At 39.7% G+C, this 26370-nt stretch overlaps 1 protein-coding gene across 1 annotated transcript in view; it reads left to right on the top strand.

The window, feature by feature from the left end:
• Nucleotides 1-773: 773 nt before the first annotated feature.
• MAPT (microtubule associated protein tau) overlaps nt 774-26370 on the top strand; it is an 86607-nt gene continuing 61010 nt past the window's right edge. Inside the window, exons 1-2 of the mRNA XM_083378247.1 lie at nt 774-833; nt 24878-24967. Coding sequence (XP_083234373.1) covers nt 818-833; nt 24878-24967 — 106 coding nt within the window. The 5' untranslated portion in view covers nt 774-817. The remainder of the gene's footprint in view (nt 834-24877; nt 24968-26370) is intronic.

Here is a 26370-nt window from a genome sequence, read left to right as displayed (position 1 = left end):
TTAGCCCATTTGAGGTACCTTGATTTAAAAACCTGTCCAATTAAAGATTAGAAACATACAGAAGGGTTTTAATTGTATGTAGATAGCACAGTGGCAGGATTGTGGCAGCTTATGTAGGATTGAGTTGCATTACGGAAAGTAGCAAAGTAGGGCTGAGTATAAATCATGAGCTGAGGACAGGGCAAAGTGATGACCATGAGGATTGGGTAAAAATAGGGTTGCCAGGCCTTTCCCATGACTACCTTTTATGAAACATGTATATAATTTATCCTTTTCTGTGTTTTAGTATTTTTTTAAACAAACAAAATATAGTAAAATATTAATATTAAAATATTAAAAGCAAAAAAGTAATGTATTTCAAAATGAAAATGTGTATTATCAATACAGATAAGGAGAGCAACAGAAGCCATTTCTATTCTTGCTCTCCTTTTAGGATTTACTCTCCCTTTTAGTTGTTGCTTTTAACAAGACCCTTAAGGAGGCTCGCCGGCTTCCATTGTTTGTATGGAACATCCTCCGTTGGCCTTTTAGCCTTCTCTGAAAGAGGGGTGAGAAAAGGCTCCCGGATCCAAAGCAGTCTTTCCCCAGCTTTAAAACCACAGAAAAGACCCCTATTTCGGCCTGTTATATCGGCGTATACTAATGAAGGCGGTTACTATTTTATTTGCCTGTTAGGGCGCGCGAATGCGTCCCCCATCCTCACCCTCACCTCAATTCTTTTTGGGAAATGGTCTTTTCCTTCTGGAGACAAAGAACACAGGCTGGGAAAAAGCGCAACGACTCGACACATGCGCACACGCCTGTAGGGTGGTGTCTGATGAAAGAGGACACGGGTGAGCTTTTTGCGCCTGCTTGGTCGAGCCGGCTTGGGCAGCATTGGGTGGGCCTTCGCGAACGCGCGTGTACGGCTTCTTCTAGGGAAGGTTCCGGAGCTTAGGGCGCGTTCCCGGCTTTAGTTAAGCGCGTTCTTCTTCGGTCGCTCCTTCTCTCCTGTCACTCCCCCTCCTCCAGGCTCTAGTGAGCGAGACTTTCCAGCGAGCTCTCCCTGCAGCAGAGTTAGCAGCCGCAGCACCAGGTAGGCTCTCCCACAGGGGTGCCGGCTGCGTCCAGTCGGGGAAGGTACACCCAGGGCCTTCAGACTTTCCAAGCGTTTGTGTGTGTGTGTGGGGGGGGGTCGGGGATGGCCGGGCGGGGTGCGTGGACCGCACAGGTGCGTGCGGTTACGCAGCGATTGCAGATTACAGATAAAATAGCTCGGGAGTCAGCGGCTTCAGAACCCAGCGTGATTTGAGTGGAGTGAAAGGTCGGTGGATAGACACCTTCGCGCAGCCTTTACCGTTGCTGTTACTGCTACCTCTTAGCCGTAGCATTTGGAATAGCTTATCTCTCCTCGCCTCTAACCGCACTCCTTTCCGAGTAGAAGAGCCTTATTGCCAATACGCACTCGCCACCTGTCTCCGCTCTGCAAATTAGTGCTTTTCCTTTTTGGTGTATTGTAAGGTCGGCGCTCAATGGAGATTCTCGCAGTTCAAAATGGGGCAGGAGGGGTGTGTCTCTGAGACCCTCAAGGGTAGATGTAGTTGCATGAGAAGCGGCGGAGGGTTTAGGAAGGCTTTGAAAAGCATAGCATTGTTTCATTTACATTCATTTGCAGCACCACAGCGTGAAATGTGATTTTCACCTGCGTGTGTGCCCGTTTTTAAAGAATTTTCTGTTTGCTAAACGAGTCACTTATATTTTAAGTATGTCTTGATTTTCGCTTCCTATTCTTTTCTTTAGGGTATTCTTTTCCTTCTCTCCAAAACCTGGACCTCTGGTGCATTTGGTTTTTTTTTTTTTGTTTGGAAGGTTCATTTTCATTGCTGAGGGTGATGGCGAATTATATGCTGTTGGTGCTGCAGTAGGTGTGGATCTTGGAAAGAGAAAAAGGATGGGCTCCTTTGCTCTTCGTTTTGGTGGTGCCATGTTTTGCAGTCCATGTCATGTTTCTAACAATTTGATGGTGAAAAACCTTTGAATACCTAAGAAAGGGAAAAATATATTCTGCCTCCATTTTCATACGTTAATAAATTGATTCATTTTCATTAAGTGTAGAAAGAAAGAATTTTATAAAGGTCATCTTTCCAGAGAAATAAACTGCTTTGTTCCATATATATATATGTAGGTCAGCATGATGAGATTTGCATTTTCAGTGGGTGTGATTGGTGGGGAAAAATAAAAAGCATGTCATTTTTTTTCTCACTATTTCCCCCTCCCCCACAAACATCTGTCTATACTCATTTGGCTATACATGCAGTAGACTTTGGGGGGGGGGGAGGTTCTAGATTATCTTTCAGAGAATTGCTGCCACCATCCAGTGATTTCATACATGATGGTTGTGTCCCTTCAGTGTCTCCACTGGTTTTTTTCTCAGAGAAAAATGGTTCTAATATCAGCAGCTGGTCACGCCCCTACTCAGCCAGAATACATGGATGCAAAGTACCATTTTCATTGGGTAAAAGCTGTGGTATGTTCTTCTAGCTTGGGTGTGGATGGAAGGGAGAAACTCTTTTGTCTACTGCTAGTATTAGCACATTAACTGTGTTATGTTTGCTAGGCTTAATATAATAATATATTTTATTAGATATTTTTGCTGTATTTTCTTTTCAGAAGGGGTAGCAGCTAATTATAATTTGAAAGCAGGTATAGTGCTATAAATAAGGGCTGCAAATACATTTTTAGCATTTTGATATAGTTCTATACTTTTCCTTAGCTCCTAAAATAGTTGATATATATAAGGCATTGCATTTGTGATTATTGACTTTCATAATGTGTGAATATAGATTGCTCATGTAATAATACTTTGGAACTAACAGCGTCTTAGGGTAACACAAGTTATTATTCCCTATAATAATCTGAATTGGTACATTAGAAACGTATTATTAAAAACCATTCCATGGACATATGGCTGAGATTAGATTGAACAAGGAGTTTCTGAGACATTTATATAAGACTTATATGTCACTTGAGTCACATAACTTTAAGCAGTTGTACAGTCTAGCACAATGCAATATAAACATAACAGAAAATGTACAGATCAAATCAATGCCTGATAAGTCTCTGACATTACTCCTAGCACAAATCCTTCTCTTATGAGTGAGAATACCCTCCTAATAACCATGAGATGACATCAGCTTTCTTTTATGAAACTGAATGACAAGGAAGCACATGAAACAATGATCCCGTTACAGCTGCTGAGGAAATCTTGTTTTATTACAGTGAGACTTGGATTCTGTCTTTGCACTTGAGCACCTAGGTATTGCCTCGTCTTAAATTTTGTATTTTTGTTTATTTAACAAGCTATTTTGGAAGTAATTACAATTCTCCCACCAGCCAAGATCTTTTGGAAACAAATGGGATTGTTCTTTAATTTTTTAATACTGCTTACTTTTCTGATCATATAATTTAATTTTAATTATAGTGAGTGGGTTTTTAATTATGGATGGATTCCATGTGTACTTTGTGATCTAGGTGGTTGGTTTTGATCTTTGGCAGATGTGCAGGAGAAGAATTTAGAGAAATGAAGGTCTTGAAAATGTAATTCCTATTTTTTTTTAATTTGCTTTACTCTCCCCCCCACACCCCCAAGTTTCCCTATTCCCATTTCTGGCCTTACATTGCTGGGAAGCACAGGAAATGTTCAGTAATTACTAATACGGTTATTTGTATTTTGTCATGGGTATTTTAAATTAACGTTTCATAAGGATACTCACTAATAGATACAATGTTCATTAAGCTTTTCACGGCATTGAATGGATGTTTTGTGGTGTGCTTTGATGCAGGCAAAATAAATTCCTTGAAGTTGCTTCTTTCCTTGAAGGCCAGCCTTATTCTCTGAAAGCATACTTTCTGCACAGCTCAGCCTAAGTGATTTGAGAGCTTCTCGGGTTATCTTCTCATGTATGTGAACATACAAGTTCTTGGCAGTTCCAGCAGAAGTTATCTATGCCTTGGAACTTCTGTGGCCAAATTAGATAAACCCTTATTACTTGGACTTGTGTTTCTGAGAGAACTGGCAACTGGATAACTTTTACAGGAAGATAATTGTAATTTTGCAAAATTCAGCATGTACCTGTGACATGTGGCATGGCAGACTAGGCTGAGGAAATCAGATGAGTTTCCTTAATTTGATTGTAACTGCAGCTTGTTTTATTTGAACTTGGGTACATGAATTTACTTTTTCAAAATAAGGCATATTTGTGTGTTGTACTGGCATAGAACATGATGCTTAAGATGCAACCCTTATTTGCTGCCCAAAGTTGCTTTTCATGAGATGAGTGGCCATGTAAATTTGATAAATAAACAAACATTTACATCATCTTTTGGCTTTTCAGGCATTATGTATTTTTCTGCTGCTTTTAGTGGATGCTTCATTAAGAGGACAGAAAGAGGAGGGGCCTCTGTTACAAGAGCTATTTAGCTAATTGCAGTCTTGATTGTGTAATATTTTTCTTTTGAAAGCCTGCATTCATAGACAGCAAACATTGGAAGAACAAACTGGTATTGACTTTTAACAGAAATATGCCATGGGCATTTAAGTTTAGAAGTCTTGTTTAGTGAAGTTTCTCTAGGAAGACTGGAATCAAACTAGAGCAATTTAGCTCCCCCCCTTGAAATATAAATTGGAAATTGTTTGTATTTGTGTAGGATAACACACTGTTCTGTAGTATGTTGTTTCCAATCTATTTTGGTATGTAGCATCTCCAGTCCATTTCATGACCTATATCTTATTTTGTAGTGTAATAACTTAAAGGTAATTGCCAAAATTCATTGGGCAAATGGCATAATTAATCTGTCCTTTCTTTTGTGGGGTATAGTGATGGTGGTGTAATATTGGCCTTTAAAAAGCTTTTCCTTACTAATACATTTCTAGTTTTTTCCACTTTTTCTCTTATTTCATTAGAACATAAATTCTTAGAAATGTATTTTACAGATGCTTCAGTGGGTTGTAGAATCTTGCCTTCTATGTTAAGTTCAATTTGTACACATCTGTTTACAATTTGGAGATAAAACATTAAATCATTTTAGGTTATATTTACATTTCTATTATATAGTTGCTTCTAATTGTATGAATTTGAAATTGGCTCTGAATAAAATGAAGTGTTCCAATTGCAGAAATACAGTAGAGATAGGAATAAATGTTTTTGACCAAAGTCAGAATAGACTTTGGCAAGTCATCCATTAGACATATGCAGGTGGCAAAATTAGGATCTCTGAGACTTTCTTGAGGAAAGTATATCTTATGAAGGAATGAGGGTAATATAAAGGTTAATGTGTTAATAGTAGAATTGGAGAGGACCTTCACAACATGGAGTTTATTCAGTCAGTTGCTGTCTCTTAGCCCAGCCTATATGTCCTGTATCATGATGACAAAAGGGAAGAGACCTATGTTTTCTATCTTGAACTATAAATAAAATTAGGCAGTTAGTTGTTTCAAATAGGGTTTCCTGTACAGGTAGTCTTCGACTTAACAACAATTCATTTAGTGACTGTTCAAAGTTACAAAGGCACTGAAAAAAGTGATTTATGACCATCAAAATTCAGTTGCTTGGCAACTGGTACATATTTATAACCATTGCTGTGTCCCAAGGTCAGACAGATTCACAACAACCAGGTTACTAATTTAACAACTGCAGTGATTCACTTAACTGTGACAAGAAGTGTAAAATGAGGCAAAACTCAATAAATGTCTCACTTAACAACATAAATTTTGGGTTCAGTTGCGGTCATAATTTGAGGACTACCTGTATAGAAAATTGAATAGAAAAAGTGCTGCTGTGCAGTATGCATCACTCATTTATTGGCCAATTAATCTCTTCACATTATGCAGATAGATACATCATCCCTTTTCACCACATGCATAAAATAAAGGAAAATGTTATTAATACTTTCTCTCTTTCTCTGTGTGTGTAGGAAAGTCTATGCAAAACTAGCATAATCATATAATAGCAAGATTCATATTTTTCTTTTATACATGAATCCATATTTGTTCAGATCAGATGTCTTTTACAGTCTTTGACCAATCTTTACATTAAAATAATAAAGTAAAAGAAATAGTTTAATGTAACAATTATTTACTGGGAAAGGAAATAACAACAACAACACCCAGGTGTTTTGGGTGTAATCCAAAGCAACTGGATCATCACTTGAACAGCATCGGCATTGACAAAATCACCATCACTCAATTGCAAAAGGCAGCCTTTCCCAGAATAGCTTACATCCTGTGATGATATCTGTAACACCATCAAACATCTACATCTGCCTATCCAGGTCCTTGGGAAGGACTCGATAGATGGTTAAAAATGGCAAATTCCAGTCTGAACACCTGGTTGACTATGCAAAATATAACAACAACAATCACCACTTGAACACCACTGTCACTGACAAATTTGTCATCAGTCAATTGCAAATGGCGGCTTTACTGGGGACAGTTTCCATCCTGTGACAATATCTGTAACAAAATCAAACATCTAGATATGCCTATCCCAGATCCTTGGTAAGGACTCATTAGATAGACAAAAATGCCAAATCCAGTCTGAATGTCTGGCTGACTGTGTGATGATCAACAACAACAACAAAAATAATACAATAAAACAGTATATCCAGGGCTTTTTTTCTCATAGAACGCTCAGAACGGCGTTCCGGCACCTTTTTTGGATGGAACCTTGTAGGGTAGGCAAGGTGGGTTGTATGAGATATGTGAGTTCCGGCACCTTTTTCTTTTACAAAAAAAGCACTGAGTATATCTAATTAAATTTTTATGCAGTTATATAATTCAGTAATAAAAGAGAAAACTAGGGACATTGGTCACCAAAATAATTTCATCAGTGCTCCTGAATTCTGTCGCCATTTGTCAGACAATTAATTACAAGCCCTATATTGTAGGGTACTTGTACAATTTAACACCAAGCAAATATTGATGGCCCTTTTCTAGAGCCCAATTTGATACCCTCCCATCACCTCTAGTAGACAAGATTTTATGGGACTTCTTATTTAGAGACTTTGTTTTACTATTAACATGGATGATCTCTCTGGATATATGGAACAAGTCTGAGTCTTGATATTGAAAATAGGAACTGCTGCTAATCTTTGTATTGGATTTAGATGACATGCTTAAACTCTTTATCCTCCAGTTCAGAAGACACAGAATCATGACTGAAAAGGTGACAAACACTGTGTCTCTGAAATTATTTCAGACAATTTAAGCTTCTGTGTTTCTATTATTCCTTGAATTAACCATTACATTTTATTTCTAAATACAGATTCCAATACTCCACTTAACTTCCACTCAGTTTTCCTCTCCAGATAACATTTATATCATGCTTTCTCCCAAGCCAGGCCATGTGACTGTGTACTTTTACAGCAATTTGTATAGAACTTGAAATTTCAAATATTCATGGCAGAAGTCATAACATATCTATTGTAGTGGATAGTATCTAATGCATCTGAAGAAGAATGGCCTGGCTTGGGAGAAAGCATGATATAAATGTTATCTGGAGAGGAAAACTGAGTGGAAGTTAAGTGGAGTATTGGAATCTGTATTTAGAAATAAAATGTAATGGTTAATTCAAGGAATAATAGAAACACAAAGCTTAAATTGTCTGAAACAATTTCAGAGACACAGTGTTTGTAACCTTTCCAGTCATGATCAATATTTGAAAAAGTAAGAGTTAAGAGATTATAATTTTGTTTAAGGGACATTGCTGAACTCTTGACCTACCTTTGTCTTTGATTTGGACAAAACTGATATCTAATTCTAATGAGATCCTATGGGATTTGGCAAATATCTTGCATTTACAAGAGGAGGGATTTGAAACAATAATTGAATTTAAAGTTTATTCAAGATGCCTTGTACTGAGTTATGTGATTTCATGGACAGCTATGACTAGATAGATAAGGCTTTAGAGAACTGTTTTTAGTCTGACTCTAAAGAAGGACATGCTTTCATGCATGTAGCATGTACATGTATTTATAAATGCTCATCATAAATGTAAAGTATATTTCATAACATCTTGGTTTGATAAGGCTAAACTGCAATTATATAAATATGTCAACATAAATATACATAGTAGGCATAATGTTGATGTTTCCTAAGTCACCAAAGAAAAGATGCATCTAACAAAAACAGCAATTGAGGCTAGAGCAATGACTTAATACTTTTTTTAAAATGTTTCCAGTTATGTTTTGGTTGTTATTTGGTATGTCAAAATGAGCAGATTTCACCTTGTTGCCAAAAATTACGCTTATATAGACAAAATATAGCCCAAGTACAAATGAAAGTAGCTGAACGACTTACCATATTATGATCTACCAACATTTGATCTTGTTTAAAATGAGTAAAAGAAAGCTACTTCTGAAATACTGACTCTTTCGTAGGCATCCTTCACCAGAAAGCTGCCATGTGTGGCCTTCAGTGGTGAGGTAAGAATTGTGCTGAGATGGTGGAATGGATTTCTTGGAATGAATTTTCACTGTTTGCTTTCTGTTTTGCTCTTTGGTGGAATTTTCACAATGACCTACGCTGTCTTATGAGGTCAGTCATTGTGATAAAATAACAGCAATGCTTCCAGGATTTATCGAGGGCTTGGTGATATTAGAGAGTTCCATAAAGAATTAATAGGGAAAAGTTCTTTGATTTGTACAGGAGCACACACAATGAGGGTCCTTTTAAAAACAATGCTTCTTATGACAGCTTTTCCAACTCGTCATCTATGAGAATGATATCTGTGAGAATGTTTAGATTTTTTTTAATGTTTTATTGATTTTCTAATTTTACATTTAAGCATTTAAAAAGCAGTGTGGCGGCTGAGTTACTCAATAATTCAATGACATACAAGTATCTTTAGTACAAGTCTCAAACTAGCACATTAAATATTTCCTCTCTTTTCCCCCTTAGTATTTACTGTCTCATGTTTAAACTAATACAATTCTTATTATATCAATTAAATAAAAATAACATTCTTACATGTATCAATAATTTTTAGCTTATACATATCCTGGTTATTTTAGCATTCAGTCTTTATAGACAATCAATGTCCTAATTAATTTTTCCCAATTTTTAGTTTCCCATTAGTATTTAAATTTAACATTTAATATTTATATTTTCCATGTTTTAAGTAACCAAAGTTCCCTTCATCACAAAGTCTAATATTCAGGATATACATCTTATCTATTTGAATATATTCTATTTCTCACCATCTTACATCATCTAATTAATAATACAGTATAACATTCTTATTTTCTACTAATTTTCAAATGTCTTAAATTTAGTAACCAAAATTTCCCTTGTTTCAACAAATACTTCCTCTCTTTTTCTACTGTCTCATATTTAAGCCAGTACAGTTCTTATTATATCAGCTAAGTATTTATTTATTTATTTATTTCATTACATTTATATACCGCCCTTTCCCGAAGGACTCAGGGCGGTTTACAGGGTGATTAAAAACAAAAATACAAAAGTTAAAAACAGATTAAAAAATTATATTCGTCCCTGCATAAGTAAAACCCCAGTTAACATTAAAATTAAAACTAAAATTAAAATTCTCAGCCTGGGCCAGAGAGCTCGAAGAGCCAAGTCTTCAGGTCCCGGCAGAATGAACGGAGGTCGGGGGCAGTCCTAAGCTCCACTGGCAGCTGGTTCCAAAGGGCAGGTGCACCCACTGAGAAGGCCCTATCCCTGGGTGTTGTCCGCCGGCAATCTCTTACCGGTGGCACCCTGAGAAGACCCTCCCTGTGGGAGCGCACTGGACGAAGGGAGCTTGATGCCGGCAGCAGGTGTTCCCTCAGATATCCCGGACCCAAGCCATTTAGGGCTTTATAGGTCATCACCAGCACCTTGAATCTCACCCGGAGGGCAACCGGGAGCCAATGCAGCTCGCGGAGTAGAGGTGCTACATGGGAGTATCGGGAAAACCCCATCACAACTCGCGCGGCCACATTTTGCACCAGCTGAAGCCTCCGAGTGGTCCTCAAGGGCAGCCCCATGTAGAGAGCGTTGCAGTAGTCTAAACGGGAGGTCACGAGCGCATGAGTGACTGTGCGTAGGGCATCTCGGTCCAGATAGGGTCGCAACTGGCGCACCAGGCGAACCTGGGCAAAAGCCCCCCTGGTTACGGCTCCTATATGGTCTTCAAAATTGAGTCGTGAATCCAGGAGGACGCCCAAGTTGCGAGCCCTATCAATGGGGGGTAACATCACCCCCCCATCGTTAGAGATGGAATAGTCTGGTTAACCCGAGATGCCGATATGCACAGCCACTCAGTCTTGGCGGGATTGAGACGAAGCCTGTTTCTCCCCATCCAGACCTAGACCGCCTCCAGGCAATGGGACATCACGGCGAGGGCATCACTGGGTTCTTTCGGGGTGGAAAGAAAAAGTTGGGTATCATCAGCATACTGATGATACCCCACCCCGAAACCACGAATGATCTCACCCAGCGGCTTCATATAGATGTTGAACAGGAGAGGCGAGAGAACTGACCCCTGAGGAACTCCACAAATGAGAGGCCTCGGGGCGGATCTCTGCCCTCCCGTCAACACCGACTGCGAACGGCCCAGGAGATAGGAGGAGAACCACCGTAAAACGGTGCCTCCCACTCCCAACCCCCTGAGACGCAGCAGTAGGATACCATGGTCGATGGTATCAAAAGCCGCTGAGAGATCTAATAGGACCAGGACAGAGGAATATGTAAAAACATGTTTATTACATTTATCAATAGATTTTTAGCTTATATATAAATTACTTTTACATTCAACCTTTATTAACAAATCAATATTCAAATTTAACTTTTAATATTTATGCTTCTAAGTTTTAAATGACCAAAGTTTTCTTTATCTCAATTCGTAACAAAATCTGGTATTCAAAGTACACATCTCATCTATTTGAGTATATTCTATTTTAATCCTCACTAATAAGTCAAAACCCCAATTTTCTTCAGCCTTATTCTAGCTTTTTTTCTTTGCCAACTTGCCTTCCATATCCGTGCTTTTAAGTCATTAAATAGATCTCCCTCTGATTATATATATTATTTGAGATAGAAGAGGTCATCCAGTCACCATTTTTGGGGGAGGGCTAACAAATTGTCTCTCTATTATTCCATATAGACGTAGTTGTCCTGAAATGTTTATTTTCCCTTCAGTCTGTTCTTCTTCTTGATTCTCAGGTTTCTTCTGGTTTATATAGAAAATATTTTCCATTTTCAATATTGTCATTTCCTTTTTTGGGTTTTTCATTCAGTGTGTTTGTTGATCAGTTGAATCTTCTATCATAGTATTTGATTGTTCCACTTCTTCTGTTATATTCTGTGTAGTTGATTTTTTGGTTGTAATCAAAATTTGGGTTTCTATATCTAGGCCAGGGGTAGGCAACCTTGGCTCTTTTATGACTCATGGACTTCAACTCCCAGAATTCCTTAGTCAGCTGACTGAGGAATTCTGGGAGTTGAAGTCCATGAGTCATAAAAGAGCCGAGGTTGCCTACCCCTGATCTAGGCTGACATCTTGTTCTTTTCTGTAGCATCATTTCATCAGAAGCTGTAAGGATAGTTTCATAAATTGCTTTCAACATAGAGAGAATCTGTTCCTGATCCTCATCCATGTTCTCTTAGTGGTGTGTTCAAAGCTTTACAATCAGAGAATGAAAATAATTTTGTCACTGAGTATAGAACACAGCTAAGCTTCTCACAGCTGATATTTGCCAAGGTTGCAAAAGTCTTATCTATAGTCTGGGCTTCAAGCCAAGTCTCTTTTAGACAATAACAAGTTGTAATATCAGGTTTAGCCACAAGATGTCACCCATACCATTTAAAAAAAATTAAGTCCAAAATTTTTATAATCCTTTTTCCAATTTTATTTCTTTTTTGTAAGTGAAAACCCAATTCTTCAATAAGAATAAAAGATCTTTTAGTCCTCAAATTTTAAAAAGATAGAAATCCAGTTAAAATCTGGTTATTCTTTCAGTGTTTTAAACTCTCCTGGATAGTTAGTCGCCGCTGTTTTTAGAGGGTGGGATAATATCTCCCTTCCCTCTCTCCACAGGGGAGAAATACTTTGGGCAGCTTATACAGGTAGAAAAAATAAGTTAGGATTGAAGAGAGACTCAGATCTCACCCAGTCTCATCTGCGCTGCTTTATAGGTGCCTGGTGGTAAGTTTGACTTCGGCTGTCTGCAGCCTAGTGACGGGCCGTATTTTTATGGCCAGTCTTTTGTCCACTGGTTTAAAGGGCTGCCCTGGATCGAGCGGAAAGGCTACCACCCTCCCATGATCAAGTGGGGGTCCTCTCCCACCCTACAGGGTGACTTTTGACCCTTTCCAAGGTCCCCCAGCGGTGTGAAATCAGATGTGGAAGACGGAGCTTGCCTTTCAGCGCCTGTGGTGGCCGCATCAACAAACCAGAAGTCTCGAGAATGTTTAGATTAGAGCCCCCCCCAAATTACAGTACACATCTGGCTGGGATAACATTGGGGAAAGGTTGGTTAAACACTGAAAAGCATTCTAATTCTATAATTGATAGAAGGAGGAATTTTAGCACACACACATTAAAAAGTTAGTACTGTAAATGTGGTGGGGTACTTTTCCCTTTTGCTCTCTAATGAACCATGGATTGAGCATTCCTTACTTCCAAATTGCTGTAGTGAAGGCCTTTTTGTTCATGCGTCTTTAAAATTCATGCATTGTTGTTTAAGTCTGTACAGATTTGCAACTAAATCTGATATAAATGGTGGCCCTAATTAGAAAGGGAGAGAGAAAATGCCTCTTACAAAAGGACAGGAAAAGGCAACTCAGAATTATAATCTTGACTGGTTACCTAGCTAGAGCAACAGATTCTTAGCCAGGGGCAAGTTTCTGTGTATCATAACTAGAGTTCTCTGTTTCTGCACTAAAGTATTTTACCTGCTGTAACTGAGTTCTTGTCTTCCTGTGGAAATCCCAGAGGAAAAATTATTGCAGAAGCCTGGAGGAAGCCCCTTTGCATAATGATCTGTGTTTCTTACAGTGCAAGATGCTCGTAACTGGCAGAAGAAGGCTAGAATATGGCAGAGATCTTTTGCCTCCTACTTTCTAGTGCTGATGTGTTTCATGAGATAGTTGTCTTCACAGAACTCCTTATGCTAAAAAGAGACAGATGTTCTTCAGTTGTAGGAAATATGCTGAAAAATCACAGGAAAACCATTTAATATAACCATTTAATATTATTTCTACTAATTTTGGAAGTCAGCAAAATTTGCTTAATAAGAAAAAGAAACTTTGGACCATTTTTAACCTTTTTTACAGGGCTGTTTAGGCTAAATCTATGTTAGAAGAGCAGTTTTTTCTTCTTGGTAACTTAATTAACAAAGTAAGATAAGGAATAGTCTGGAGTTCCTCTGATTTTTGCACCCCCAGGGCTGTGCTGAGAAGCAGTAGTTGGTCTAGTGGCAAATCCTTTGGGATCTGGCAAGCTCCCTTAATATTTATTTTTTTCTTTAACTGAAGAATAAAAAGAACCGGATGCCTGCATGCCACAAAGCAAAGTGCTGTCATCAAGCATGATCTGTATCTGTCGCAATGCGTTTAGGCATCATGTAGACCCCAAAGCATTCTTGGACAATAAATAGGGAAGTGGTGGCATCCTGATACTTTGTTCCACTTTGGTACAGAGGTGTTTTCTGATTGGCCACACCACCATAGCAGCCATTTTGGGATCCGGCCCTTTAAGTGATCCCAAAATTCAGATCTGACCACTGCAGTAGCATTATGTTTGTCCTTGGGTTCTTGTCTGCACCATCCAGTATGGTCAGTTGTGTGAAATGCCAAAGGTTGTAATCTAGTTCTTTGAGGGCATCAGAATAAGCGGGGGGGGGGGGAGGGGCGGTCTACTATAAGTCATAGAAGGCTTGAGAAATATCTATTTGAGTCTTCTCCGTTAAAGGATTGTGTATTAGTTATGAAAACAGAGTTAAAGAAATAGATTACTTTTACACAGCCTTGAAAAGGACATGTCCCTATTACTCTTCAAATTGCTCCTAGAGGTTCATCAGTTAACAGGGTTTCTTAAGATGAGCTTGGAGGCTATCTGTAGTTAGTTCTTCAAATAATGATCCTAAGCCTTAATATCCTTAACTTTAGCCTGGACATGTATCTGCCACAAAGCATTTGATGCAGATTTGATGTAAATTGCTCACATTTAATCAGAAAAGCTAGTAGATATATTATTCTAGTTTCAGACTTTATCCCAATACCCATCGACTACTTATAAATGTTGTGTAGCAATAGGATCTTGGGATTGGGAAGAAGAGAGGGAGCAAGGTGCATAAAGGGACAAGGTGAGGTCTTACCTTAGTCCAGGGGTGTCAAACTCAATTTCACCGAGGGCCGCATCAGCATTGCGGTTGCCCTCAGGGGGCTGGGTGGGCGTGGCCTACTGGGTAGGCGTGGCTAGAGTGTCCCTCAGTGGGACAGATCTCAGGGTCTCTGCCAGAAGAAGGGTCTCTGAAGAAGGGCCAAGGCAGTGGGGGCCATTCCCTCACTGTTTCCAGGATGGTTTCGCGGGCCACATGAAACCACTTCGCGGGCCGGATCTGGCCCCCGAGCCTTGTGTTTGACATGTCTGCCTTAGTCCATTAACTACCTACAGAATGATGTGCTCCCACTGGGGTCCTAGGCCTGGGGTCTATGCTCTTTCCTGATTTAAGTTTAACAGTGAAAAAGTATTGGATAAGATTAGCACACTGATAACACTGCTTCAAAATTTGTGATGAGTACTTCTATAGTGGCTTCATAAAGAAATTAAACAGTGTGGGGAAAACTGATAACTGAAAAATAATCCATCCAATGCTACACATTACAGGCAGTAACTGAAATAAGCATTGTAAAACACTGTCCTCTATCTCCCGTTGAAGCAGACAGTAAGATACTATGGTTCCTGTGTCATTAATAGCCTAAGCATGGTAATAGGTTTAAAATCCCTTGGCTTTCTTCCAGTATAGGTAATCTGCTAAGGTAGATCAACCCCAGAACAGACTGGAACTCAGACTGAAACAGGTTTCTGAACTAGTGCAGTTTTGTTTGCTTATGGTGTTCTTTATTTTCAAAACAAGATGCAGACAGTACGGGAGTGAATTCTGAAATAAAATACTGCAAAATTATAAATGTAACTGATTGTCAAGTATTTAGGTTTCCTGTCACCTTGAACAGGCATTTTGTCACATTGTTTAGAGGTTAGGGAGCTAATAGTATTTTTTAATAAGGATTGATAGACACATTTTTAAATAAAATTGCATATTTAAAATTTACATCTGTGAATATCTGTGGTTTACCACTCAATTTTATGAGTTTTAATGAGTTGTTAGAGAAAAGTAAATCATCCTGAAATGAGTTAAGTATTCATGTCAAAGTATATTAAGTGTGGAGGCATTATTTTAAAAGCAGTAATGCATCCTGGATCCAGCATACACTGGATCATGGAGAAAGCTAGGGAGTTCCAGAAAAACATCCACTTCTGCTTCATTGACTTTGCCACAGGTCTGCAACCCGCGGCTCTGGAGCCGCATGCGGCTCTTTCAGCCGTCTCCTGCGGCTCCCATTCTTCTGCTATGTGTAGTCCAAAAAAAAAGTGGGACTAAAAAAGTTCAACCAATCAATTCAAATATGCAGGATAGGTGCATATCTCGCCTTGGCTCCACTCTTCAGTCAAACCCTGTTCTGCGCATGTGTACATGTACGCACATGCGTACACAATTTTTGCGGCTCCCAGGTTCCGAGTGGCTCTTTCACTGTTTCAGGTTGCTGACCCCTGGACTATGCTAAAGCATTTGATTGTGTGGATCACAACAAACTGTGGCAAGTTCTTAAAGAGATGGGTGTATGAGACCATCTTATTTGTCTCTTGAGAAACCTATATGCGGGTCAAGAAGCAATAGTGAGAACTGGACACAGAACCACTGATTGCTTCAAAATTGGGAAAGGAGTCCGGCAAGGCTGTATACTGTCGCCCTGCCTATTTAACTTATATGCAGAACACATCATGAGAAAGGCAGGGCTAGATGAATCAAAAGTTTGAATTAAGATTGCCGGAAGAAACACCAACAACCTAAGATATGCAGATGATACCACTCTAATGGCAGAAATGAAGAGGAACTAAAGAGCCTCTTGTTGCAAGTGAAGAAGGAGAATGCAAACGTTGGGCTGAAACTAAACATTAAGAAAGCCAAGATCATGGCATCTGGCCCTCTCAATTCCTGGCAAATAGATGGGGAAGAAATGGAGGTAGTGACAGATTTTATTTTCCTGGGCTCAAGATCACCACAGATGGGGACTGTAGCCAAGAAATTAAAAGACGCTTGCTCTTGGGGAGGAAAGCCATGGCAAATCTAGATAGCACATTAAAATGCAGAGACATCACCCTATCAACAAAGGTGTGTATAGTCAAGGCTATGGTCTTCCCAGTTGTAATGTTTGGCTGTGAAAGTTGGACCATAAGAAAGGCTGAGCGCCAAAGAATTGAAGCCTTTGAACTATGGTGCTGGAGAAGACTCCTGTGAGACCCTTTGACTGCAAGGCGATCAAACCAGTCAGTCCTAGAGGAAATCAACACTGACTGCTCTTTAGAAGGCCAGATCCTGAAGTTGAAACTCAAATACTTTGGCCAGCTGATGAGAAGGAAGGACTCACTGGAGAAGAGCCTAATGCTGGGAAAGGTTGAGGGCAAGAGAAGAATGGGACGACATAGAATGAGGTGGCTGGATGGAGTCACTAAAGCAGTAGGCGTGACCTTAAATGGACTCCAGAAGATGGTAGAGGACAGGAAGGCCTGGAGGAATATTGTCCATGGGGTCACGATGGGTCGGACACAACTTCGCAGCTAACAACAACAACAACAATGCATCCTTATTTCCTGGTCACCCTGTATGAACCAAAAACTTAACTAATTTTGATTGATCTTGAAAAAGCTAAGCGGAGTTGGAAATGGTTAGTAATTGGATGGGAGACCAGCAGGAAATCTCAGAATTAGCCACTATTGTATCATTGATAGGAAAATGCATGGCCATTTCTTTAGTTCTTAGGAATTGAGTTTGATTTAAGAGAAACATTACTGGAATATATATCTTAAGTTACTTCCAGTTTTTATAGGAAATATAATAGTAACTCCTTGGAATATAAGATAAGAAAATTATGTATGAAGCTGAACATGATACACAGACATTTGCATAAATTAAAACATTTGTTTTAATTTGTTAGTTCCCTTCTATGGATGATTATTGTAACAAATGGAATTGTTTCTATTTTATTCTATTTAATATCTTTGGAACTTTTTAAAAATAATCATTGAAGATATTAATTACAGTAATAGGATCAATAGAAAGTAAATTCAAAGAGATGGGAGAAATAAAAAGTGCAAAGAAAGAAAAAAAACAAAAGACAAAGAAATATATAAAAAGTGACTTTCATTTTTTATCACAGGAAATATAAACTTAAAAAAACTCTACACCCCTATAAGGTTGTAAGCAAATGTCTCTTTCTGATAATCATACTTTTTATTTATACGCAAATTCATAAATGATCAACTTTTCAGTCATGGTGTTGGTAAAATGTCCACAAAGAGTTACCAGAGCCTACTAGAAATATGTCTTTTTTTAACCTCAATCAAAAAAATAACTTTATATTGCTTCCTTTTCTTTTTGACAATCTTTAATTCATTCAGATGCTATAGGATTTGGTCTCTCCAAGTTTTTTTCCCACCCTAAAGGCATTTTTGAGGCTTTAGCAACCTTGTTTTGTAAATCCAGCAAAATATCATTATCCAGATCATTCTTTTAATTTATCATTTGTATCTCCACTTTAATTTTCAAAGTTTTAACCAATTTCTTTTGTATATCCCATAGGAAGTCCTTATCTGGGCCATTCTCTAGACTTGTCATTTACACATTAGTTGTCTTATAATCCTCTTCTTATTAGCCAGTATTTATGGCTCTCATATTTCTGCATCAGGCAAAATTTGTTTCATATGTGTAATTCCTTAAGATCTTACTTCAAAATGATATTGCTAACATATTAGCTACTAATTTTTGGCCTTATTCTTTCAAAATCTGCCATTAACTATACTTTTTTTCAATGCAAGAAGCCAAATGTAAAGCATCCCCAACAGATAGTTGCTACTTTTACTTGCTCATATCCAGCTACTGTGGTCCCATTATTTATTTGGAAATTGTTGTGTTATTTCTGTTGATAAGAAAAATAATCTGTAGCTTGAGCGATAGAGTGGCCTGTATGGATCATATTAGCGGCCGGATATACTGTATGTCAAGGGACGTGGTGGCTCAGTGGGTTAGGATGCTGAGCTTGTCGATCAGAAGGTCGGGAGTTTGGTGGGTCGAATCCCGAGTGCTGCGTAGCAGAGTGAGCGCCTGTTACTCATCCCAGCTTCGAAAGCACCTAAAAATGCAAGTAGAAAAATAGGGACCACTACAGTGGGAAGGTAACAGCGTTCCATGCACCTTTGGCGTCTAGTCATGACCACGGAGACGTCCTTGGACAAGTGCTGGCTCTTCGGCTTTGAAATGGAGATGAGCACTGGCCCCTAGAGTCGGAAACAACTAGCACGCATGTGCGGGGGAAACTTTACCTTTACCTTTATACTGTATGTCAAGCTGTTATTACTCTGCAAGGATTATTATCAGTAGGATTCCTACTGTTATCAGCTAAACATGGTTCCCCTAAATAATAAACATTGAATCCAAGGGTTGATGGGACCTTCCAAGGAGTTGATATTGTTATTATTATTCATAGTACTTTTAATTAAAGTAGTGTTCATTAAATTATTTTCATATAATAATTGTTTTTGGAGGGGTCAGTGAACTGTCTAAAATTTTATGAAGGGATCAATGAGTTTAGGGACCTTGATCTAAACATTTAAAAAACCATTGAATTCTGGGAGTCTGCTTTTTGGGTGAGGGGGAGAAACCTTTTAATGGATCTTAATCCCTGCAAGATACTCTGAGACCAACCTTCCCAAGATGTTTGTTCTGTGATGACAATTGTAGCTACCTTCTCACATCCCAGAACAAAGACTAGCATGAAGATACACAAAGCCATAGATTTTGATCCAGGGGCAGCTTGAAAGAATCTCATACTTGTCATAGGGGTAACTTTAACCATGACCTGGCTTAGCTAGGACAATCTGAGGATGAAATTTAGAGGACTGCCTTAAAATCCACCTGGTTAAATTAGTCAGGGATTCTGCTAGGAAAAAAGATGGCCAGAACAGCAATATTATCTCCATTCTGTCCCAGTTCAAATAGCACAGCAGCTCCCAACTTTTTCTATACCCCGCACCCCTAGAACGCTTCTGATATATTCTCGCACCCCTTACAAAAGTTTTAAATAATGGCAACAAATTATGCATATACACTGTAATTTTGAAATCCCAAGTTTTTGCACCCCCTGGAATATCGTCTTGATATTCCTTTCTCTCATTCTAGCAAATCTATATATTCTCAAAAGGTAATAGTAAAGACAGTTTCAAGCTGAATGTGACCCATAGTAGCTTCATTTTATTTATTTATTTTTCATTTTATTACATTTATGAACATGTCCATATATTTTTCTGGGCAGCAATAGGCAGGGGTTTATGATTACTTTCTTCCAGGATGTTTTTGGGCTTCCCAATCTAACCTGTAAGCCTAGCTAATCTTGCTTAGCTTCTGAAGCAACAGGGAAATTGCTACTTGCTGCGGGGACAAATAAATAAATCCAAAGTAAGCTGTAGACAACTATATATCACCAAAAGCATAAGTAGGTATGGGGTAGGGACTCACTTTTTATCTGTCTCTTCTTTGGGTTTTATCAAAAATAAGTTACCTTTTTATCAGTGGAAACTTGAAATGTTTACCTGGGACTTCCCACAACAAGCATCCTCAACTATTGTTTATTGGTCTAATGCAGAGGTGGGGGACTTGTGGATGTCTGTTCCTAGAATTCCCAACATGGCTGGCTCAGGAATTCTGGGAGTTGAAGTCCACAAGTCATAAAAGGGTCATAGTTCCCCATCCCTGGTCTAATAGAATGCATGGGTAGCTTTGAGGGAAAAGAAGAAGGATGCTACCTAGAAAACAGACAAGAGGGACAAGAACCTACAATCGCTTAACAATCACAAAAAAGAAATTGAAAAAGGACCCGTCCTAATGGATCAGGAAGTTAAAATTGTTGTGTGGGAAGTTTGTTCTTTCAGACTTGCAAGATTCTGGTAATGTAGCTTTACAATAAAGAGGAATTAGTTCATCTACTCCCATTTCCTGTCTGGCTTACTTCGGAGGGCTGATAATTGGGCAGAAATGTGAGGCTCCTGAAGAATAATTTTCTTATAGAGTTCTTGCTGACTGGGCAATTATCCAAAGAATAACATCCAAGTCTTTTTGCAAGATAACATTGGTTTGGGAGCAATGTGAGAAAGAGTGTGCTTATAGATAAACTCTAAAGGGCCCTTATCACTTCAAACTGGAAAGATCTGGCTGTGGATGACAAAGTAGAGAACTTTCACCACCCAGACATTTGATAAATAGATTAGACCAAATATTCTCCTCTCCTACTTAAGTATTTTTAAAAAGTTTTTGTAGTTACTTAAATTTATGGTTACATCTATACAGGGCTTTTTTTCTCATAGAACACTCAGAACGGAGTTCCGGCACCTTTTTTGGATGGAACATTGTAGGGTAGGCAAGGTGGGTTGTATGACATGTGTGAGTTCCGGCACCTTTTTCTTTTACAAAAAAAGCACTGCATCTATACATCAAGAACCTTAAAGTGACCTAAAGTATTTTTTTCCCCAAAGATTTTGAGAGGGCAAGAAAAATAATTTTTTATAAGCTAACGGGGGGCATAGTGCTTTTTTAGATTATGTGGGGAATGGGGGACAAAGCACCAAATAGCTTCTTTGGGAGATGTGAATTTACTATTAGCAGAAGAGGTAGCATATGATAAATGTTTTCAAAACACAATAAACCAGAAGCTTTTAAGTTTAGAAAATGGCTCGGTGGGGACAGTGAGGCATCAATCATATTCAACCAATCCTTGTGACATTCAGCAGTTCTCGTTATGACTTATGACTCTTCATGAAGCAACTTACATGCTTCTTCAAGACTTTTCTTTGTGGTGAAAGGGAAAATGGAAAAACTGTCTACCGTACTATTTCACAATGATAAATCAATCTGGGGTATCTATTTACAAGGTCCATAAAATGCAAACGGTGGTGCTATTAATTGCTTGCACCATCCTAAAGGTGGCATGTCTTTTGAATTATTATTGCTGACCAGATATCCATAAAAGTTGGGAAACAAAGAGTACTGGGGTAAAAGTGGACTAATTCTTATGTTGCCCTTTTGTGGACAAGTTATGTCATGCCTCAGGGTCATACAAGAATCGCAGCTTGTGACTGTCCATTGAGATCATAGTTTACTTTGTATAGTGTGCCATATAATCTCATATAGGGCAAAGTTTCTAGATATTAGGAAACACTCTACTGGGCAGTATATGCTGAGGCTTGTTTATTTCCACCTGATGAGTTACAAAGCTTTTCAAAATCTCTGATGTCAAATATCATGCCATTTAAAAATAGGATAAAAGGTTCCCCCGCACATGCGTGCTAGTCGTTTCCGACTCTAGGGGCCGGTGCTCATCTCCGTTTCAAAAGCCGAAGAGCCAGTGCTTGTCCAAGGAGTTCTCCATGGTCATGTGGCCAGCATGACTAGACGCCAAAGGCCCACCAAACGCTGTTACCTTCCCACCGTAGTGGTCCCTATTTTTCTACTTGCATTTTTATGTGCTTTCGAACTGCTAGGTTGGCAGAAGCTGGGACGAGTAAAATAGGATAAAGAGGGCCAATTTAAATCTGTGATAAATATTTTTACACTGGCTTGTTTTAGGTAAAAGTCTGTTTCTAATCTATAAATCTTGTTGCAGGTTATTATTATTTGGATTTATATACTGCCCCTCTCCCGAAGGACTCAGTTATCCTCCCTTAACGGTCATTCAGTGACTGTTCAGAGTTACAATGGTGCTGAAAGAATTCTAGTTACAACTGGTCCTTGAAGTTATGGCCGTTGCAGCACCCCTTCGTCATGGGTGCACAACTCAGGCATTTAGCAGCCTGCCTGCATTTACAACCACAGCATAGTCTTCAAGTCCCTCCTGCCTACCTCCTCCCATCTCTGTCCCTTTTGACCGCCTGCAGTCCACTGCCCTTGCCGCCTCCTGTTGGTCTTCCCCATCTTTTTCCCCTCCCACTGGTGATGAGGTGTGCCTGGCTGAGGCAGCTGTTGAACCCTTCACATGGCTTGTGCTCTGCCACCTCCACCCCCACCAATGCCTCAGGTGACTTTTGCCATCTTCTCCCTGTTTCTGATGAGATGTATCCAGCTGAGGCAGCTGCTTGCACTTTGGGAAGGTGTTGCAAATGTCCAGCAGCAGCAGCAGCAGCAGCAGGAGAGGATGGCGAACGTCAGCTCGAGGTGGTTCTGTGTATATGGCAGCAGCAGAGTGCAGGATGGCTAAAAGGACAGAAATGGGAAGGAGATAAGTGGGGAATTGAGTCGGAGGTGAGTGCAGTAGGGCAGCGCAGCCTCATCTGCCAAAGGAAACTAATCAGTTCTGGATTGGAAGGGAGCAGTGGGACAGAGCAGGCAGTTTGCCCAGGGCAGAAGCAATACCAGGGCAGTGAGGACTATTGAACTGCCATTGCTGAGCATGTGGTCACATGATTTTTTTTGCCTAATGACTGCTTCCTTTAGCAATGGAAATTCCAATCCAAACTAGAGTCATTAAGCAAAGAATTCCTGTAAATCAAGTGCAATTCTAAGGAGGTTTTTTCCCCCTGAAAAAAGTAAATTAATACAAACATTAGTAATGTTTAGTGTATAATCAAGAAGGCATTGTGTCGTGTCTGGAATAAAATTACTTTAAAAGACAATATATTTAAATGCATAGAATGATAGAGAAAACAAATGCTGCGACATATTAAAGGGTGTTGTAATCTAGCAGATTCTAGCTAACCAAACAGCTTTTACTTATTTGTTAAATTTTTATGCTATCCATCTGTTCTACAAAGTGAATCTGGGTGGCTTGGGGCAGCTGTTCTTATGTCTGGAATGAATTTTTAGGCTATTTTCACATTTTTCTTAATCCTTTGCAACAAATAATTTAGATATCCTATGGGAACTATCAGTTCCTTCTCTTCAACATGATGTTTGAGAGAGAGAGAAAGGTGATTTAATTTAATTTAATTTATTAATATTTCTATACCGCCCTTCTCCCGAAGGACTCAGGGCGGTGTACAGGGCAAGAATAAAACATAAAGTTACAAAAATTAAAAAGTAATTAAATACATGCCCATAAAAACAATAAATACATTAATAAAACCCCCAATAAAATGATAATAAAAAAACCCCAGCAATCCCACCCTCAGGCCAGGCCGGCTTGTTCGAACAGGTATGTTTTCAGATCGCGGCGAAAGGAGCGAAGATCGGGCGCCGTCCGGAGCTCAACCGGTAACTGGTTCCATAACTCCGGGGCGCCCACAGAGAAAGATCTCCCCCTGGGGGCCACCAATCTACATTCTCTGACCGGTGGCACCCTGAGGAGTCCCTCTCTGTGGGAACGCACAGGGCGGAGGGAAGTTGATGCCGGCAGCAGGTGTTCCCTAAGGTACTCCGGCCCCCTGCCATGTAGGGCTTTAAATACCATAACTAGTACCTTGAATCTCACCCGGAAGACAACTGGCAGCCAATGCAGCTCACGGAGCAGAGGTGTGACATGGGAGTATCGAGAAACTCCCAACACAACTCTCGCGGCTGCATTCTGTGCCAGTTGGAGCTTCCGGGTGGTCCTCAAGGGCAGCCCCATGTAGAGAGCGTTGCAGTAGTCTAGTCGAGAGGCCACGAGTGCGTGAGTGACCGTGCATAGATCATCCCGGCTTAGATAGGGCCGCAACTGGCGCACCAGGCGAACCTGGGCGAAAGCCCCCCTAGTCACAGCTCCTATATGGTCTTCCAGGGTGAGCCGTGAATCTAGGAGGACTCCCAAGTTGCGAGCCCTATCTACGGGGGGTAATAATTCGCCCCCCATAGCGAGAGGTGGAATGTCCGAATAAACCCGGGATGAAGGTATGCAAAGCCACTGATAAAGATAATAAAGGAGGTCTCAGAAAGAAAATGGATGGTTCCAGCATTTTTTGACCATTGCTTCATCTGTGTTCACCATGCATCTTACATTCCCTGGAGGAATGCTGCTGCTGTGGAAAAAATGGGATTTATCACCCTGTTTTGGGTTATTGTGATGAAAGAAAATTTGTAAAGTTTTAAGTTGGATGTTTAAATTTTTTTCCATTCTGTTTTTCTTTGCAGTAATCTATTAATTTGGCAACCAGGTTAACAAACTCTTCAAAAAATAATCATTTTGTCTTCTATGAGGAGCAGAGGAGTGGGTGGCCTAGCATAGGTGTGGGTGGGGAAGTGGGGGCTGCACGGTGTGGTAGGAGTGCAGGTGAGCCCAGGGCCCCCACACACCCTACAGCCTGGAGATTCCTCTGGAAGGTGGCAAATCTGTGTGACTGTAGGCTACTGCAGCCATCATAATAAAGTGCAAGCCAGTTGCCATGTGCCTGAATCGTGATCCTGTGACCGTGGGAACATTGAGACACAAGGACCAGTTATGAGGCTCCCTGCTTAGTGCCATTGAAGCTCGGAACAGTTGTTGAATGAGTGTTCACTCGAAGAGTACCGCTTGTATTATAAAGCCTAAGGTAGATGCTATCCAACAAAGTTAGTATTTTTGTTTTAAACGCTCTGTATCTCTTTTTTGTTTTTCAAGGTGACCTTTGTGACAGGATGGCTGATCAACATCAGGACTTCAGTATGACAGAGGATCATTTGGTGAGCCAAGCTAGGTGGAATCCGTCAGGTGAGTCATATGGGGTGGGAAACAGGAATGTTTTATCCCACAAGCTGGAAGCCAGGATTAAAAAAAAATGAAGGGAGATTATCAGTGGGAATAAACTTGAAAGTATGAATGAGCTGAGGATATAGGCTAGTCATAAATTCTAAATATCATTACACACACACATACACACACACACACACACACACACACACACACATCAGTTGCTGCCAGTCTTTGCCTTAAACTGTAAAAAGGTTTGCTTTGCTACTTAAAAACAATTAGAAGTTTATATAACCAGAAAAGTGACTATAAATATGTCTTCAATTTTAGAAGAGTAGTTGTTTATATTCAAAGCAAAGAAGCATGACATATTCATTTTAAACTATATACGGGCATAATGGTTTAATCACTTTTAATTTTTGTATTCTGTTTTTTATTATGTATTGCCCTGTTCACCGCCCTGAGTCCTTCGGGAGAAGGGCGGTATACAAATTAAATTATTAAATTATTAAATTATTATTAAAATATTTTTCTACTTTAAAATTATCCAGAATGATGTTTAGAGAGCTGATGGTTTTATTACAACATTAATGTAATCTATATATAGGTGTAGGTTTTCATGGCCAGCGTCAGTGTTTTAGTAGATACATCTGTGAACAAACCACTATGAATAGGAAGGGTATTTCTCCCCTACATAGAGAAGGTAGGTTATAGATCTCTGTCCCTGGTGAAGTGAGTGATGCAGTGGATGTTCTTCTGTGGTGCATGAAAAGCTGTGGGGGCCTGAATGGAGAACAACATACTTTAGCTGAACCCTGGTAAGAAAGAGTGCTTGTGGGTGAGCCTCTATCCAGCAGTTTATTGTTTTTGGTCTTGAATGGAGTTGCGCTATTGCCGGACAGACTTGGTGCGTAATCTTGGGATCCTCCAGAAGCATGGCTCCTGCTTGAAGAGCAAATGGCAGTCATGGCTAGGTAAGCCTTGATTCAATTTTGTGTTGTGTGCCAGTTGTGCCCTTTCCTGGATAGGGAGGCTCTCCACTAAGTCACTCGTGCTTTGGTCATCTCCCATTTGGACTGCTGTGGTGCTCTCTACATGTTGCTATACTTGAAAAGTATCCAGAAGCTTCAGCTGATACGAAATGCGGTTGCACGGGTAATTTTAGGCACCCAAATTTTAGAAGGGCGCATGTAACAACTCTGCTAGGTGAGCTGCATTGGGTGCCAGTTTGCTTCTGGGTCCAATTCAAGATGTTGATTTTGACCTACAAAGCCCTACATGGAATGGGGCCCGGCTACCTATGGAACTACCATTGCTCTATTACATTAGCCCATTCCATCAGACCAGGCAAGGAAAATATACTGCAGACCCTGTCAGTTAAAGAACTCCAAATGGTAGAATCTAGGACAGGGGTAGGAAACCTT

This window comes from Vipera ursinii, assembly GCF_947247035.1.
Source record: "Vipera ursinii genome assembly, chromosome: Z".
Taxonomy (NCBI): Eukaryota; Metazoa; Chordata; class Lepidosauria; order Squamata; family Viperidae; genus Vipera; species Vipera ursinii.
Note: the sequence above shows the minus strand (reverse complement) of the source record. Positions and strands in the feature narration are given on the sequence as shown.